Raw genomic sequence first — 12,870 nt, 5'->3', positions numbered from 1 at the left:
TTAGCTACCATGGGGTGCTGGGATTTGAACCCGGGTCTTCTGCAAGAACAGCCAGTGTTCATAACTGCTGAGCCATCTCTCCAGCCCCCAGAAAGTATTTTTAAATATAAGAAAGTCAAGGATTACTGAAAAGTTCCAAAAGTAGTATTAACAATACCTAGTCATTTTCACCCCAAATCCTAGGACTGTAACATTTTACCATTTGAAGATTGTTTTTTTAAAACATTTAAGAGTACACAGTAGGCATAAGCCCCTAACCCAGCTACTTCAGAAGAGTCTATTTCCTTTTACAAAAGAATATTTCTAATTCTTGGGGGGGAGGTAGAGAAGGACTATCTGTGTAAAGACAGCTGTAATGTCTCTTTGATTTCCTTCAGTTTGGAGCTATTCCTCAGTCTGTTCTTCATGATCTTGAGATTTTAAAAAAAAAGACTTACAGAATCCCTTGATTTGTTGTCTGTCTGATGTCTGCTTATGGCAAAAACTGATTCTGTGTTTCCTTAGAATGTACACAATAGCTACTTATCTATTACTGGTATTGTTAATTTAGATAATTAAGGTGGCATCCCACAGGTTTCTGGGTTATTATTATTGCTCCCTTTATACTTCATGAGGATTCATTCTGAACTATATACTTTGTTTCTGTCACACTTCAATTCAGTTCATTAAGCATCCACTGACAATTTTTGCCTGAAATAATTATCCTTACAGTGACTGTCAAATAATTTCCTTAACTCCATACTCCTATATTTACCAAGTGTTTTTTTTCCTCTCTAAGTAAAAGTTAACTTCTTTCTCTTTGTTAATTCACTGATAAACAAGTTTATAACAAATAAATGTGAACACAGAGACAAATAACTATCTGTATACTGAGCCAAGAAGTTACCTTAATATAGGCTTATTTCTTTTCTGAAATTCTTGGGGCCAGCAGTATTTCAGATTGTAGAGGGTGTTTGTTTTTTTAGTTGCTGTTACTTTTTGGAATAATTTCTAAACTCTGAAACTTTTTAAAAAAATATTTTATTTTATGTATATGAGTATGGTGCCTGCATGTATGTAAGTGCACCCATGTCATGCAATGACCTCAGAGGTTAGAAGAGGGTATTGGATCCCCTGGAACTGGAGTTATAGATGGCTGCTAGCTGCCATGTGGGTGCTGGGAACTGAACCCAGGGCCTCTGTAAGAGCAGTTAATGCTCTTAACTGCTGAGCAATGTTTAAAGTTCCCCAGACTCTGAAACTTTCTGAGTTATCTTGATGGCACTAAAAAATTAGGTTTCTGGATCTCAGACCAGGAATGTTTAGTGTATACAGACTTGAATGTATATGTTTTAATTCATTATATTATTATTCATTTGATGATGAAAATGCCTAGGTCTGTCTTCAAATTGTCTTCTGTGCTATTCTGGCAGGTTACCATCATTCCTTAAGTGCAACAATTATTTAACAGTAACAATTTGGTAATAACCTACATAGCCAATCAATATGAAACATTAAAGAACGATGTGAATACAACAGAACACCACAGAGCCTAATGAGCACTCTGGAGGTTTATGATGACATAATACACTGTGAGGTTCGAGGATGAAGAACAATGGCAGAATGTGATCCCACTTCAGGTTAAAAAGAACACCTGCACGCGCATGTACACACACACACGCAAACAATTTTCTTGGAAGATTAAAAAGATAGCTAACAGGGCTGGAGAGATGGTTAAGAGCACTGACTACTCTTGAAGAAGACCTGGGTTTGATTCCCAGCACCCACATGACGGTTAACAGCCGGTAACAACTATCCTTAATTCCAGTTCCAGGGGAATTCAACACCCTCTTCTGACTCCACGGGCATTGCACAACACGGGTGCACTTACATACATGCAGACGATACATTCATACACATAAAATAAAAATGATAAAATATTTTTAAAAGATAGTTAACAATGAGGGCTGGAGCTCTAGAACTACTGGGTTTCCTTTGTTTTACAACTTTTAACTTAAGACAATTTTTTTTTCTGTTTTCAGATTAATTCTTTAAAATGTAACATCTCTGATTCAGTCTGTACACTGCAAAATTAACTTACATAATTAGACATAGTATGTCCATATTCTCATGAAAATTAGTAAATCTTGTTTTCTGTAAATGCTTAAAGCAGTGTTGCTGTAAGCATTTATTAACTCTTTCAAGCCTTTCCCTTCAATATCAAATTGTGATTGGATTAACACAGTTGTAGCTGTTATTTTTGCTATATATTACTTAAGATTAATTTCTGAAAGGGCTTCATTTTTCCTTTTAAAGTATATTCTCTTATTCCTGTTTTGTTTCTTAGAGAGGAGGGAATGGAGGGTGGAAATGTAGTAATAAGTTTATAATGTAGGTACCAATATATGAATGATTTCTAAGAGCACTTCATATAGTTTCTAAAATGACAGGAGCTATATGTATATTCAATATATGAAAGGCTAATACAATGCTTACCTAGTGAGTCGTTTAGGTGGAGGCCGCTCACCAAATTTCCTGGGGGAAAAAAAATTAAAGAAAAACTTAAATAGGCTGTCTGATACATATACCACAGTAAGTTTTCAGGCACAAGAAAGTATCCCTTATGACTTGACTTCAACCTTAACGAAGAACGGCGAAGAAGAATCACCCTCCCAATCCCTGTAATCATCTGTACCCAGAAATAAAAAAATAAACACTACAGAGTTCTTAAAAACAATACACCTAAGCAAGTATACACACCCACTGTGAGCTAGTAGCACATGGATCAGATGAGGATGGCAGGCACCAAACTTTCGAAGCACCTCACAGTAAACAACTTGGGCCAGTGAAGTCGCACAGTAGGTAAAGGCATATGACAACAAGCCTGGCAACCTGAGCTAAACCCTGGAGCCCACAGGAGAAGGAAAGAACCAACTCATGTAAGTTGTATACTGAAAAGTAGCTTTATTTGAAACAGCACAAAAATAATATAAACAGAATGATTTCTATATTTTTATTCTACAGCATCTTCAATTTAACATAAAATCTTACAACACCACAACGCTCACCCTATGTTTTACTGATATACCAGCAAGGTAGGCAAATATTCAATTACTGAATGGCCCATGAATTACAGTTAGAGTTTAAGGCAAAAATATGCTGCTGGATCTTTTTCCACAGGAAGATGTTTTATGAAAGCATTGAACTGATCAAGTGTACCACTGTAGCACATAGTGCATTAAAAGGGACTTGTCAAGATGGAACATACTTCGAAAGCCTCAAAGTTTCTATATGCAGTTACAGTTTACAGAACAAAGTGAGGTATTGCCAGAATCTATTTAAATATTAAAATGGCCAAAACTGTACATATAAAGAGAAACACAAAATGAAGTATTTCAATAAATATCATGTACCACATTTAATATTCTAAACCAGCAAGCACTCTTTGGGATGTAACATGGGTTAATTATGAGTTTGTGTCAAATCTACAAACCTAACCAGCACAGAGGTTACACATTTCTCAAATTTGCTGCATACTATAAAAATGTACCTTTAATGAAATGTAACCGTCAATCCTGGTATACACAAAAGGAAAAGCTACTAATCTGAGTTTTTCTTTTTAAAGTAACATGCAAACACAAGCTAGTATACTGACTTGAACCACAGTCTGATTCTTGTTCTAGGTTCTGCATACTTTTCACATGGACTGGGGTGGAGACCATGATTACATTTGCATGTTAAGGTTCCCTAGTATGTTCGTATCACAGCACAGTACACAACAGTTATTCTTCAGTTTGTGTCATTAAGTGAACTTTAAAGTAAATAATTTTTACTTTTACCTCACTAGCTTTACCCTTCATAGATAACAATGATGATCTCATATTCAAAATGAGAATAGCTAGTCTACGGTTAACCACCACAGCTAAATCTCATTTATATACCTAGAAGTATGTGGATTGTTTTTTTTTAAGTTGCAATCATTTCAACACACCATTTCCAACCTGGATGTTGTACTGAAGATTCCTGCACAACCTCTGTGCTGGTTAGTTTTTGTCAATTTGACACAAACTAGTCATCTATGAAGAGGGAATCTCAACTGAGGAAGTTCTCTATCAGACTTATCTGTGGACATGTCTGTGGGGCATTTTCTTGTTAAATGATATAAGAGGGCTCAACTTGCTGTGGACAAAAGGTAGCTGAGTAAGCCAGGGAAGCAAGTCAGTAAGCAGCATCCCTCCTCTGCTTCAGTTCCCGCCCTGATTTCCTTTACTAATGGATTGTGACCTGGTAATTGTAAGCTGAAATAAACTCTTTCCTCCATAAGTTGGTTTTGGTGTTTTATCATAGCGACAGAAAGCAAACTAGAACAGAATTTAATGCCAGAGAGTGGACTGTTGCTATTGGAAGAATTGTGGAAGTTTTGGAGTTTGGGACCCAAAAGCCCATTGAGTGTTTGGGACTGGAAAGGCCATTGAGTTTTAGCTTAATGGGCTATTCTGTGGCATCCTGGAAGAAAGCTGAAAGAAATGCAAATGGTGGAAGGCAGCCTGGCTTGGGACATATCAGGGGGAAGCAAAGATTAACAGAGCCATTCCTGTGATATACCTGAATTAAGAATCGAGCTTTACTGGGACATAAGATGTCTGGTCAGCTGGAGCTGAAAAATCAGCTGTGATGAGACCAACATCCTTGAGGCAAATCTTCTGGGCAGTATTTCCTCTGGGTAAGCCCACAAAAGCTGTGGTCCAGAGGGGCCAAGGCTGCATCTCAAGCCGGCAGCCAAACCTGTAATGTGCAAAAGTCTCTCACATGGTACTGCTTTTGTGGCATGAAAATTACAGGATTGAAAGGGTCCTGAAGAAAAGCTGAAAACTGATACCGTGACAGCCAGGAGAGGCCACTGGTGAAGATGCAGCCTCAGCTGCAGTAGAAACCCCATGCATGATTAAAGGGGTCATGGAGAACAGCTGAGGCTTAGCATCATGTGGTAAGATTGGAGTCCCTGCAGAGGCCAGGAGGCCGTTGGTGAGGGTACAGCCTCTGTTGCAGTGAAGACCCCAACACAGTGGATATGCTAGGAGGACCACCAAGGAGAGCAGCAGGTATGAAGTGGTACTGGTGTGAGCCCACCAGACAAGCTGTATGTGTGCTGCAGATGGCAGAGGCAGAGAAGTGAGACTGTACAAGCCATTTGGAACCCAGATCATGAACTGGAATCTAGATATTGAATACTGAGCTTTCATAATGTTGGATTTTACTTTTCCTTTGATTTGACTGTAACTGTGCCCTGATTCTTCCCTGTTGGAATAAGAAAATATGTGATTTATTTTAGATTTTACAAGAGCCTGAAGTTAAAGATGACACTGGACTTTTAAAATTGAATTTTTAAGATTGTGGGACTTTTTTTTTTTTTTTGGTCTTTTTGAGACAGGGTCTCCCTGTAGCCTGAGCTGTCCTGGAACTCACTATGTAGACCAGGCTGGCCTTGAACTCAGAGATCCGCCTGCCTCTGCCTCCCAAGTGCTGGGACTACAGGCATGTGCCACCACTTTTAAAGTTGGCAATATTGTTAGAATAGCAAAGAGCCCCTTAAGTTTAACTGGTCAAGAATACAAAATCTCGTTTCACTGGTCAATCATCTGGTCATAGGACCACCCCTAGGAAGGCGGGTTCAGAAGCTATGCTAAATAGATGGGTGGAATACCTAGTGCGTTAATGAGAGAGTGAGTTTTTCCTGCCTAGAATCCTGCCTCCTAGTGTACTGCTTCTGGACCCAGCCAGACATGTAGATCTCTGTTAAGCCTGCTTACTTTTCTGAATTCTTCAGAAAAGCGTAATCTCCCTTTTCTTCTTCACATCCCTTTTCTAAAAATGCTTTTTCTAAGGCTTTGGGCTGCCCTAGCATCTTGTATTTCTTTACTTTTTCTCTAAAGCTTCCTTCTCCCAGTCACATGGCTGCCAGTCAGCCACGTGTCTGACCTCCATGCAGGCTCTAACCTGCAGACTTCATTAATTTCTTTCCTTCTCCCCTCCATTTTATTCCCCAAGGCAGCTACTGAGATGACCAGCTTGCCTGCCCTGAGGATTTTCCTTAAAATTCTACTAAAATTGTCCCAAAAGCTTCCATTCTGGCCCATTCTTAAATTCTTTTATGAACGAGACTAAGAACCCTCTAAGGGGATGCTCTTTCTCACCATTTCACTATATTTTATGTTGTGACATTGACATGAGCTCTCAGGGATAAACAAAAGAAAGGTTTAATAGTGATGTGTTTGTGTCGTCTCCAACTCATGAGGCACCTTTACCTCCACAAGTGGTTTTATTCAGTGTTGGAAGTCGTGTGGATGAGGGCCTCGTGCATGGTAGGCAAATACTCTACCAATTGAGTCATAGCCCAGCTCAGAAATTTTTTTTTTAAGTGAACATGTAATTTCTCCTTAAGAAGTTTCCTCATTTAAAAAAAAAAGTTTCTTCATTTTCCACCTATGGGTATCAAAAACAGCCTATTAAATCATCCTTTGAACAAAACCCTCCATCAGGAGCTGAGGGTACAGCTCAGTGGTAGAATGCTTGTCTGGACTCCTAGGCTCCACCAAAAAAGACAGGAAGTCATCCTTTCTCAAGCTTGCTTTGAATCTGGTCTTAAACCTTAAGAGCCGCATTTACTATTGATGCTGCTAGAATCTGGCTAGGTGCAACCAATGGTTCTGGTGACTGTGATGACAACAACCAAGGCAGGATGCTATGTTCTCCTGATCTGACACATTATTACACACATTCCTAACAGAGCAAATATCCCCTGTGGCAGATGTCAGGGACAGGTAAGCTTGTAGTAGGCCCTTACAGGGGGAGAACCATGACTCCCTTCCTATCATGCATAATTGTGTAGAAACATTTGAAAAGCATCTTTTTTTGTTGGTTTTTAAAGCCCCTTCTTCTAATTTCACTCTTCCAACTGAAAAAGGAAAAAAATTCTCTTCAACAGTTACCAGCAGAAGAATAGAAAAGATATAAACAACCAAGACTGTCACACCAACTGTGCTCCCTCCCCATCAGGCTTTTGGGGATCTCTAACACTAGACTAAGAAGTTTAATGAAAGTTGTTGGCAATAAAATATATATGTATCTTTTTAAAATTATTTATTTAATAAACATATAATTAGAAGAAGCATTTCATCACAACAGACAGCATTGACATATTCAATAACATTTTCCTGAGCTAAGATGCATCTCTTTCAAAATTGGCTGTACATTTTTAGGTTTATAGTTGAATTAATACAGTTATACAATATTGTACTCCGTATAAACCCTATAAGACATAAAATTAAATGAGGTTTTAAACTTTAAAAAGATCTCCTTTAATTAATAATGAAAAAATATATATCTTTTAAAAAAAGTATGGCCTCTCAATGAAAACCTTTAATTTGTAGCCTCAAAAGGAAGTATAATCAGACTCCAGGCAAACCACTCTAACTGTGTATCACTGAATGGGGCAGAGAGTATAGTTTAGGGGTAGAGTGTGGGCTTAGCAAGCATGAAGGTCCTGGGTTCCATCCCTACAAGCCCTCCTCCCCAAAAACCAAAGCAAGAGAGGGACTGAATGAGACCAAGATAATATACACAAAATACCATTTAATATAATGCATTAAGAAACAATATTGTATTTATATGGTATGATAAAATGCAGAGCCTGAATCCAAACGTGAGGAACAAGTTCAAATTGTGAAATAATTGACAAAATAAAACAAACTAGGAACCTGACCCAGTTAAAGACTAAAGACACACAAAAACTGGACTACGCAACATATGGTCCAGAATGTATTCTACCTATAAAAGACACAAAACTCTTCCAGGACGGTGTTTGCAGGCACTCAGAATGGTCCAGCGTTTGACATACCATCATAGGCTTTCCAACAACACAGCCTCTAGGCTGTCCCGAACCCCTAGTAACAGGATTGTTTACCTTTATACCAAGAAGGTTGGGAAAGCACCAAAATCTGCATGTGGTGTGTGCCCGGGCAGACTTTGAGGGGTTTGAGTTGTGAGGCCTAAAGTCCTAATGAGATTGTCCAAAACAAAAAAAAACACATCAGCAGGGCATATGGTGGGTCTATGTGTGCTAAATGTGTTCGTGACAGGATCAAGCGTGCTTTCCTTATTGAGGAGCAGAAAATCGTTGTGAAAGTATTGAAGGCACAAGCACAGAGTCAGAAAGTGAAATAACCATGAGGCTTTTCTAAGTAATAAAAACCACAGCTTTTTGTTAAAAAAAAAAAAAAAATGATAGAAAATACCATGGATAAAACAAGTTAGAAACTGGATTATATCCATTTAAATTTTCTGATTTTGATAACTACACAGTAGCTCTGTAAAGAAAGGTTAATACTTCTAGAAATAATCACTAATGTTTCGAAAGAGAAGAATATGATATCTATTTACCTTCAAATGGTTCCAGGAAAAAAAGCTCATCTATATGTACTCTTATGTATGTGTGTTCAGATCCATATGGGAATAATGTAAATGTGTTAATGTTCACATCTGAGGTACCTGGGTGAATTTTGTAATATTCATCAAACATTTCTGTAAATTGTATTGTATCAGAAGGAAAATGGCCAAACCTGGAGAAGCACTAATCTCTTTATCAACATGCTGGCCTAACTTTGGTGAAACCATCAAAAACTACTCATGGAGATCATACATAAAAGGCCCTGTGTCCAGCTTCTTGGCACAGCTTTTGTATGATTAGCTTGGTTATCTATCTAGTAATTGCTTGCTGTAGATTCCAATTGGAAAAAAAAGAAAAAGTTAAGCTGGGCATGGTGGCACCCGCCTTTAATCCCAGCAATTGGGAGGCAGAGGCAGGCAGATCTCTGTACATTTGAGGTCAGTCTCATCTACATAAGGAGTTCTGGGCCAGCTGGGGCTACAGGGAGACCCTGTCTTAAAAAACTGTAATACCCAGGACTGGTCAGTAGGCATGGAGATAAGCAAACTGTCATATACTTCTGGGAGCTTAAATTTGGGTAACTTTTTGGAAGACACCTTGGTACTGTCTATTCTAATTCAAGATGTGAATCTCTTTGACGTAGTCATTTCAATTTCCATTAATTTGAGTCTATATAAAAATACCCAGACACTAATAAATTTGTTCAATGAAGCATCACCTTTATTGATAAAAGAATTTTCAAATCTACGTGAATAATGAGGAATCCACACTGGCTCTACAGCAGTTTCCATTTATGTCTATACACACACAAAAGTGGAGCATTTATTTTGAATGAGTGCTCATTTTTAATCCCTCTCCCAGTATATACACAGTACATTCACATGACCTACACACAATTATCAGTGATAATGGTGGTCATCAAAAATTCCATTTTGCTCTATCTATGTATGTATCTATCTATGTGCCTGCCTATGTATCTATCTACTTATCTGCTCTACACTATATACATATTTGAAATCCCTCTCTGCATATACACATTTTACTTCTTCAGTTTGGCTGGGGTACACAGCAAAAAGAAGTTACAAAAAAGATTTGCTGGGGCTGGACAGATGGCTCAGTGGTTAAGAGCACTGACTGCTCTTGCAGGGGACCAGGGTTCGATCCCCAACACCCACATGGGGGTTACGAACCGTCCTTAACTCCAGATCCAGGGGAATCCAACGCTGCCTTCTGGCCTCCATGGCACTGCACTACATGGGTGCACTCACATACATGCAGGCAATACACTCATACACATAAAATAAAGATAATAAATAAGGGGCTGGAGAGATGGCTCAGCAGTTAAGAACACTGGCTGCTCTTGCAGAAGACCCAGGTTCAAATCCCAGCACCCACATGGCAGCTAACAACTGTCCGTAACTCCAATTCCAGGGGATCCAACAGCCTCTTCTGTCCTCTGCGGGCACTGCATGGCATGGGTGTTCTTATCTACATGCAGGCAATACACACATACACATAAAAATAAAATATTTTTTAAAATAATAATAAAATACTAAAAAAAGAGATTTGTCAGACTCAAAGAATAATGTAAGCTTTTATTTAAGGAAAACCTACACTTTCACAGAAGAAAATATAATGCAATGTAAAGAATATTAAAGAGGTTCTGCTACTAACTTGTTCAGAAGCTTCACTGACTCCTATGGACTGCCTGCCATCTGTTTTTGCATTTTCCTATCCCCTGACCATGTGGGGAAAAGAAAGAGAAGCTGTATAGGAGAGTATGGCACGGCTCAGACCTGAGGAGGCACACGGAGTTAATCAGAAGGTGGTGCTACTCCAAGTGTACTGATCAGGAGCAAGGTTGCCTAAGTCCAAACTCCAACTTTAATGCAATCTAAGTATGTGACTTGCCTACTTCAACGCTATGCTTCAGTTTCTGCAAATGAATCTACACACTGAAACAACTTCCACATAGAGTAAGGTTAGCACAGGAAAGAACTGGCACGGGTGCCCAGCACACAAGTTAAGTACTTAACAGAACCCCACTACTCTTTTAAGGCTGAATTACCGAATGATGTTTACATAGTACAATGAAACGGTAATGGAACCTTCAAAACAAGTATATTTTTATATTGGCTTTAAAATACATACAATCATTTTCCTGATGAGGGATTAACACCCAGAATACATAAAGAATTCTTACAACTCAACAACAAAAAGCCTAATGAAAGAGGACATACTGGTATTTCTCTAACAAAGACACACATATGAGCAATATACTATGAAAATACATTCTATCTCACTACTAAGGGAAATATAAATCAAAAGCACAATGAGATACCACTTTATATCCATTAGGATAAAGTGAAAAACTGAACAAACAAAACCATTGGTAAGAATGCAAAATACTGCAGCTGCTGCATAAAACTGTATGATTCAGAAAAGAAAAGAAAATGAGAGGACAGGGGAGGGGAGGAGAAAAGAGAAATTATCACATAATCCATCCATGCCACTCCTGATCACATATTTAAATTAAGTGAAGGCAAGGACTCAGATAAATAGTTGTATACTAATGTTCATTGTTATGAACACTATTCATAGCAGCCCAAAGGAAGAAAAAAAATTCACAAATCCATTGACAATTAGGTGGATGAGTAAAAGCACTTGTTGCCAATCCTAATGACCTGAATTTGATCCCAGGAGCCCATATACTAGAAGCTGACTCAAAGGTTGTCCTCTGATCTCCACACACACATCATGGCACATATGTGTTGGTGAAAGGACAACTTGCAGGAGTCATTCCACCATGTGGGTCCTTGGGGAGTGAACTCCAGTATCAAGCTTGGTGAAGAGCACTTCTACCCGCTGAGCCATCTGACCAGCCCTCCTCTGCTTCGTCTATGCAGTGGTTACACATGACTATTCACTCTGCAAAAGGAACTCTACTATACATTCGTGATCTACCTGTACACTTTTCATCGGCATATCGCTGTAACTTAGAAAGATTCTAAATACACGCTTGGTATTCAAACTCCTTTTTTTTTGGACTATATAGTCTGAATGTCTTCATATTTTAACATGAAATTTTAGAACTGGCGATTTCTAGTCCTCAGCTGAAACAAAGGAGGATATACTTTATAGCAAATCAAATACTCTAAGAAAAGTCAAATATAATGTTTAAGTTTTTACTCCTGATGTTTTGGTCAACCTCTTCTGTCTTCATCTTCTACATCCTAGTCCAGGCTGGCAAGATGGCTCAGAGGGTAAAGGTGCTTACAAGTCTGGCCACCTGAGTTCAATTCCTGGACCCCACATCAAGGTGGAAGGTGAAAACTGACTCCACAAATTTGTTTTCTGGCCTCCACATGAGTGCCATGACATTCATGTAACCCCCATCAGACATGCACAAACACACACAAAATAATAGATTAATTAATAAATCTTAGTGCAGCCATTCCAACAGTTTTCTTACTATTACTAGGTAGAAAATAACCCTCAAGTGTGGTCCCATGTTTGCCAAACCACATTTCACAAAAATCAGTAATTATTTGCTCATGGACTTATGCTTAATATGTATTAGGACTCTGAGTAATTCTGTTGTTTTTAAATATTTTATTATTTTTATTTTATGTGTATGAGTGTATTGCCTGCATGCATGTGAGTGCACCTGCATCTGCCGTGGAGGTCAGAAGAAGGCTTTGGATCCCCTGGAACTGGAGTTAAGGGCGGTTTGTGGCCATCATGTGGGTGCTGGGAATCGAGCCTGGGTCACTCTGCAAGAGCAGTGAGTGATCTTAACTGCTGAGCCATCTGTCCAGCCCCTCTGTTGTTGATTTTAAAACTTACTTCTTTTACCTACATATGAAATCAATTAATAAAATGAAAAAGTTATTCTCCCAAACTGTGGCTGCTTTCTTTCACCATTCAACACACATTTAAATGCCTCTTATTTGATTGCAACACACAGCAACAACAAAAAGCATGGCCCCTTATCTACATAGAGAATGCTACACTTATAGCCACTGGAAGCAATGTTAGGTCACAGGTGTGGTTATTTCACCTCTCCCCACACCAATTTCAAAGGGTGGGGGGGTCATTATCCTCAAAACCAGCACAGTAACTACCCTGCCCAGGTTCACATACTGCTAAGTTTGGTTCAAAATATGACCAAGTTTAATGTTCCTATTTTCCTCATAGTCTGCATTAAGACAGAATATTAAAATACTGCAGATCAGTTCTGGATACTCAATGTTAACAGGATTGACAGGACATTAATTTTTTAAAAAATATTTTATTTATGAAATGGAGATCTTTTTCAGAGGTTAAAAAACTCATTCAATTTTATGTCTTACAGGACTTATACTGAGTTCAATATTCTAGAACTGTATTAATTCAACAGCGAACCTAAAAATTTTATAGCCACTTTTGAAAGAGCTGTATCTTTG

The 12,870-nt window shown here is 38.5% G+C and overlaps 1 protein-coding gene and 1 pseudogene across 3 annotated transcripts in view; one reads left to right on the top strand and one right to left on the bottom strand.

Moving 5' to 3' along the window:
- Rbpj (recombination signal binding protein for immunoglobulin kappa J region) overlaps positions 1-12,870 on the bottom strand; it is an 86,638-nt gene that overhangs the window by 37,586 nt on the left and 36,182 nt on the right. For all 3 annotated transcript variants that reach the window (XM_008837344.3, XM_029565542.1, XM_008837340.3), the window contains one exon: positions 2,476-2,514. In XM_008837344.3, coding sequence (XP_008835566.1) covers positions 2,476-2,514 — 39 coding nt within the window. The remainder of the gene's footprint in view (positions 1-2,475; positions 2,515-12,870) is intronic.
- LOC103737520 lies at positions 7,856-8,235 on the top strand (annotated as a pseudogene).

Source organism: Nannospalax galili, unplaced genomic scaffold, assembly GCF_000622305.1.
Source record: "Nannospalax galili isolate Female #2095 unplaced genomic scaffold, S.galili_v1.0 scaffold777, whole genome shotgun sequence".
Taxonomy (NCBI): Eukaryota; Metazoa; Chordata; class Mammalia; order Rodentia; family Spalacidae; genus Nannospalax; species Nannospalax galili.
This window is presented reverse-complemented; position numbering and strand designations above follow the sequence as displayed.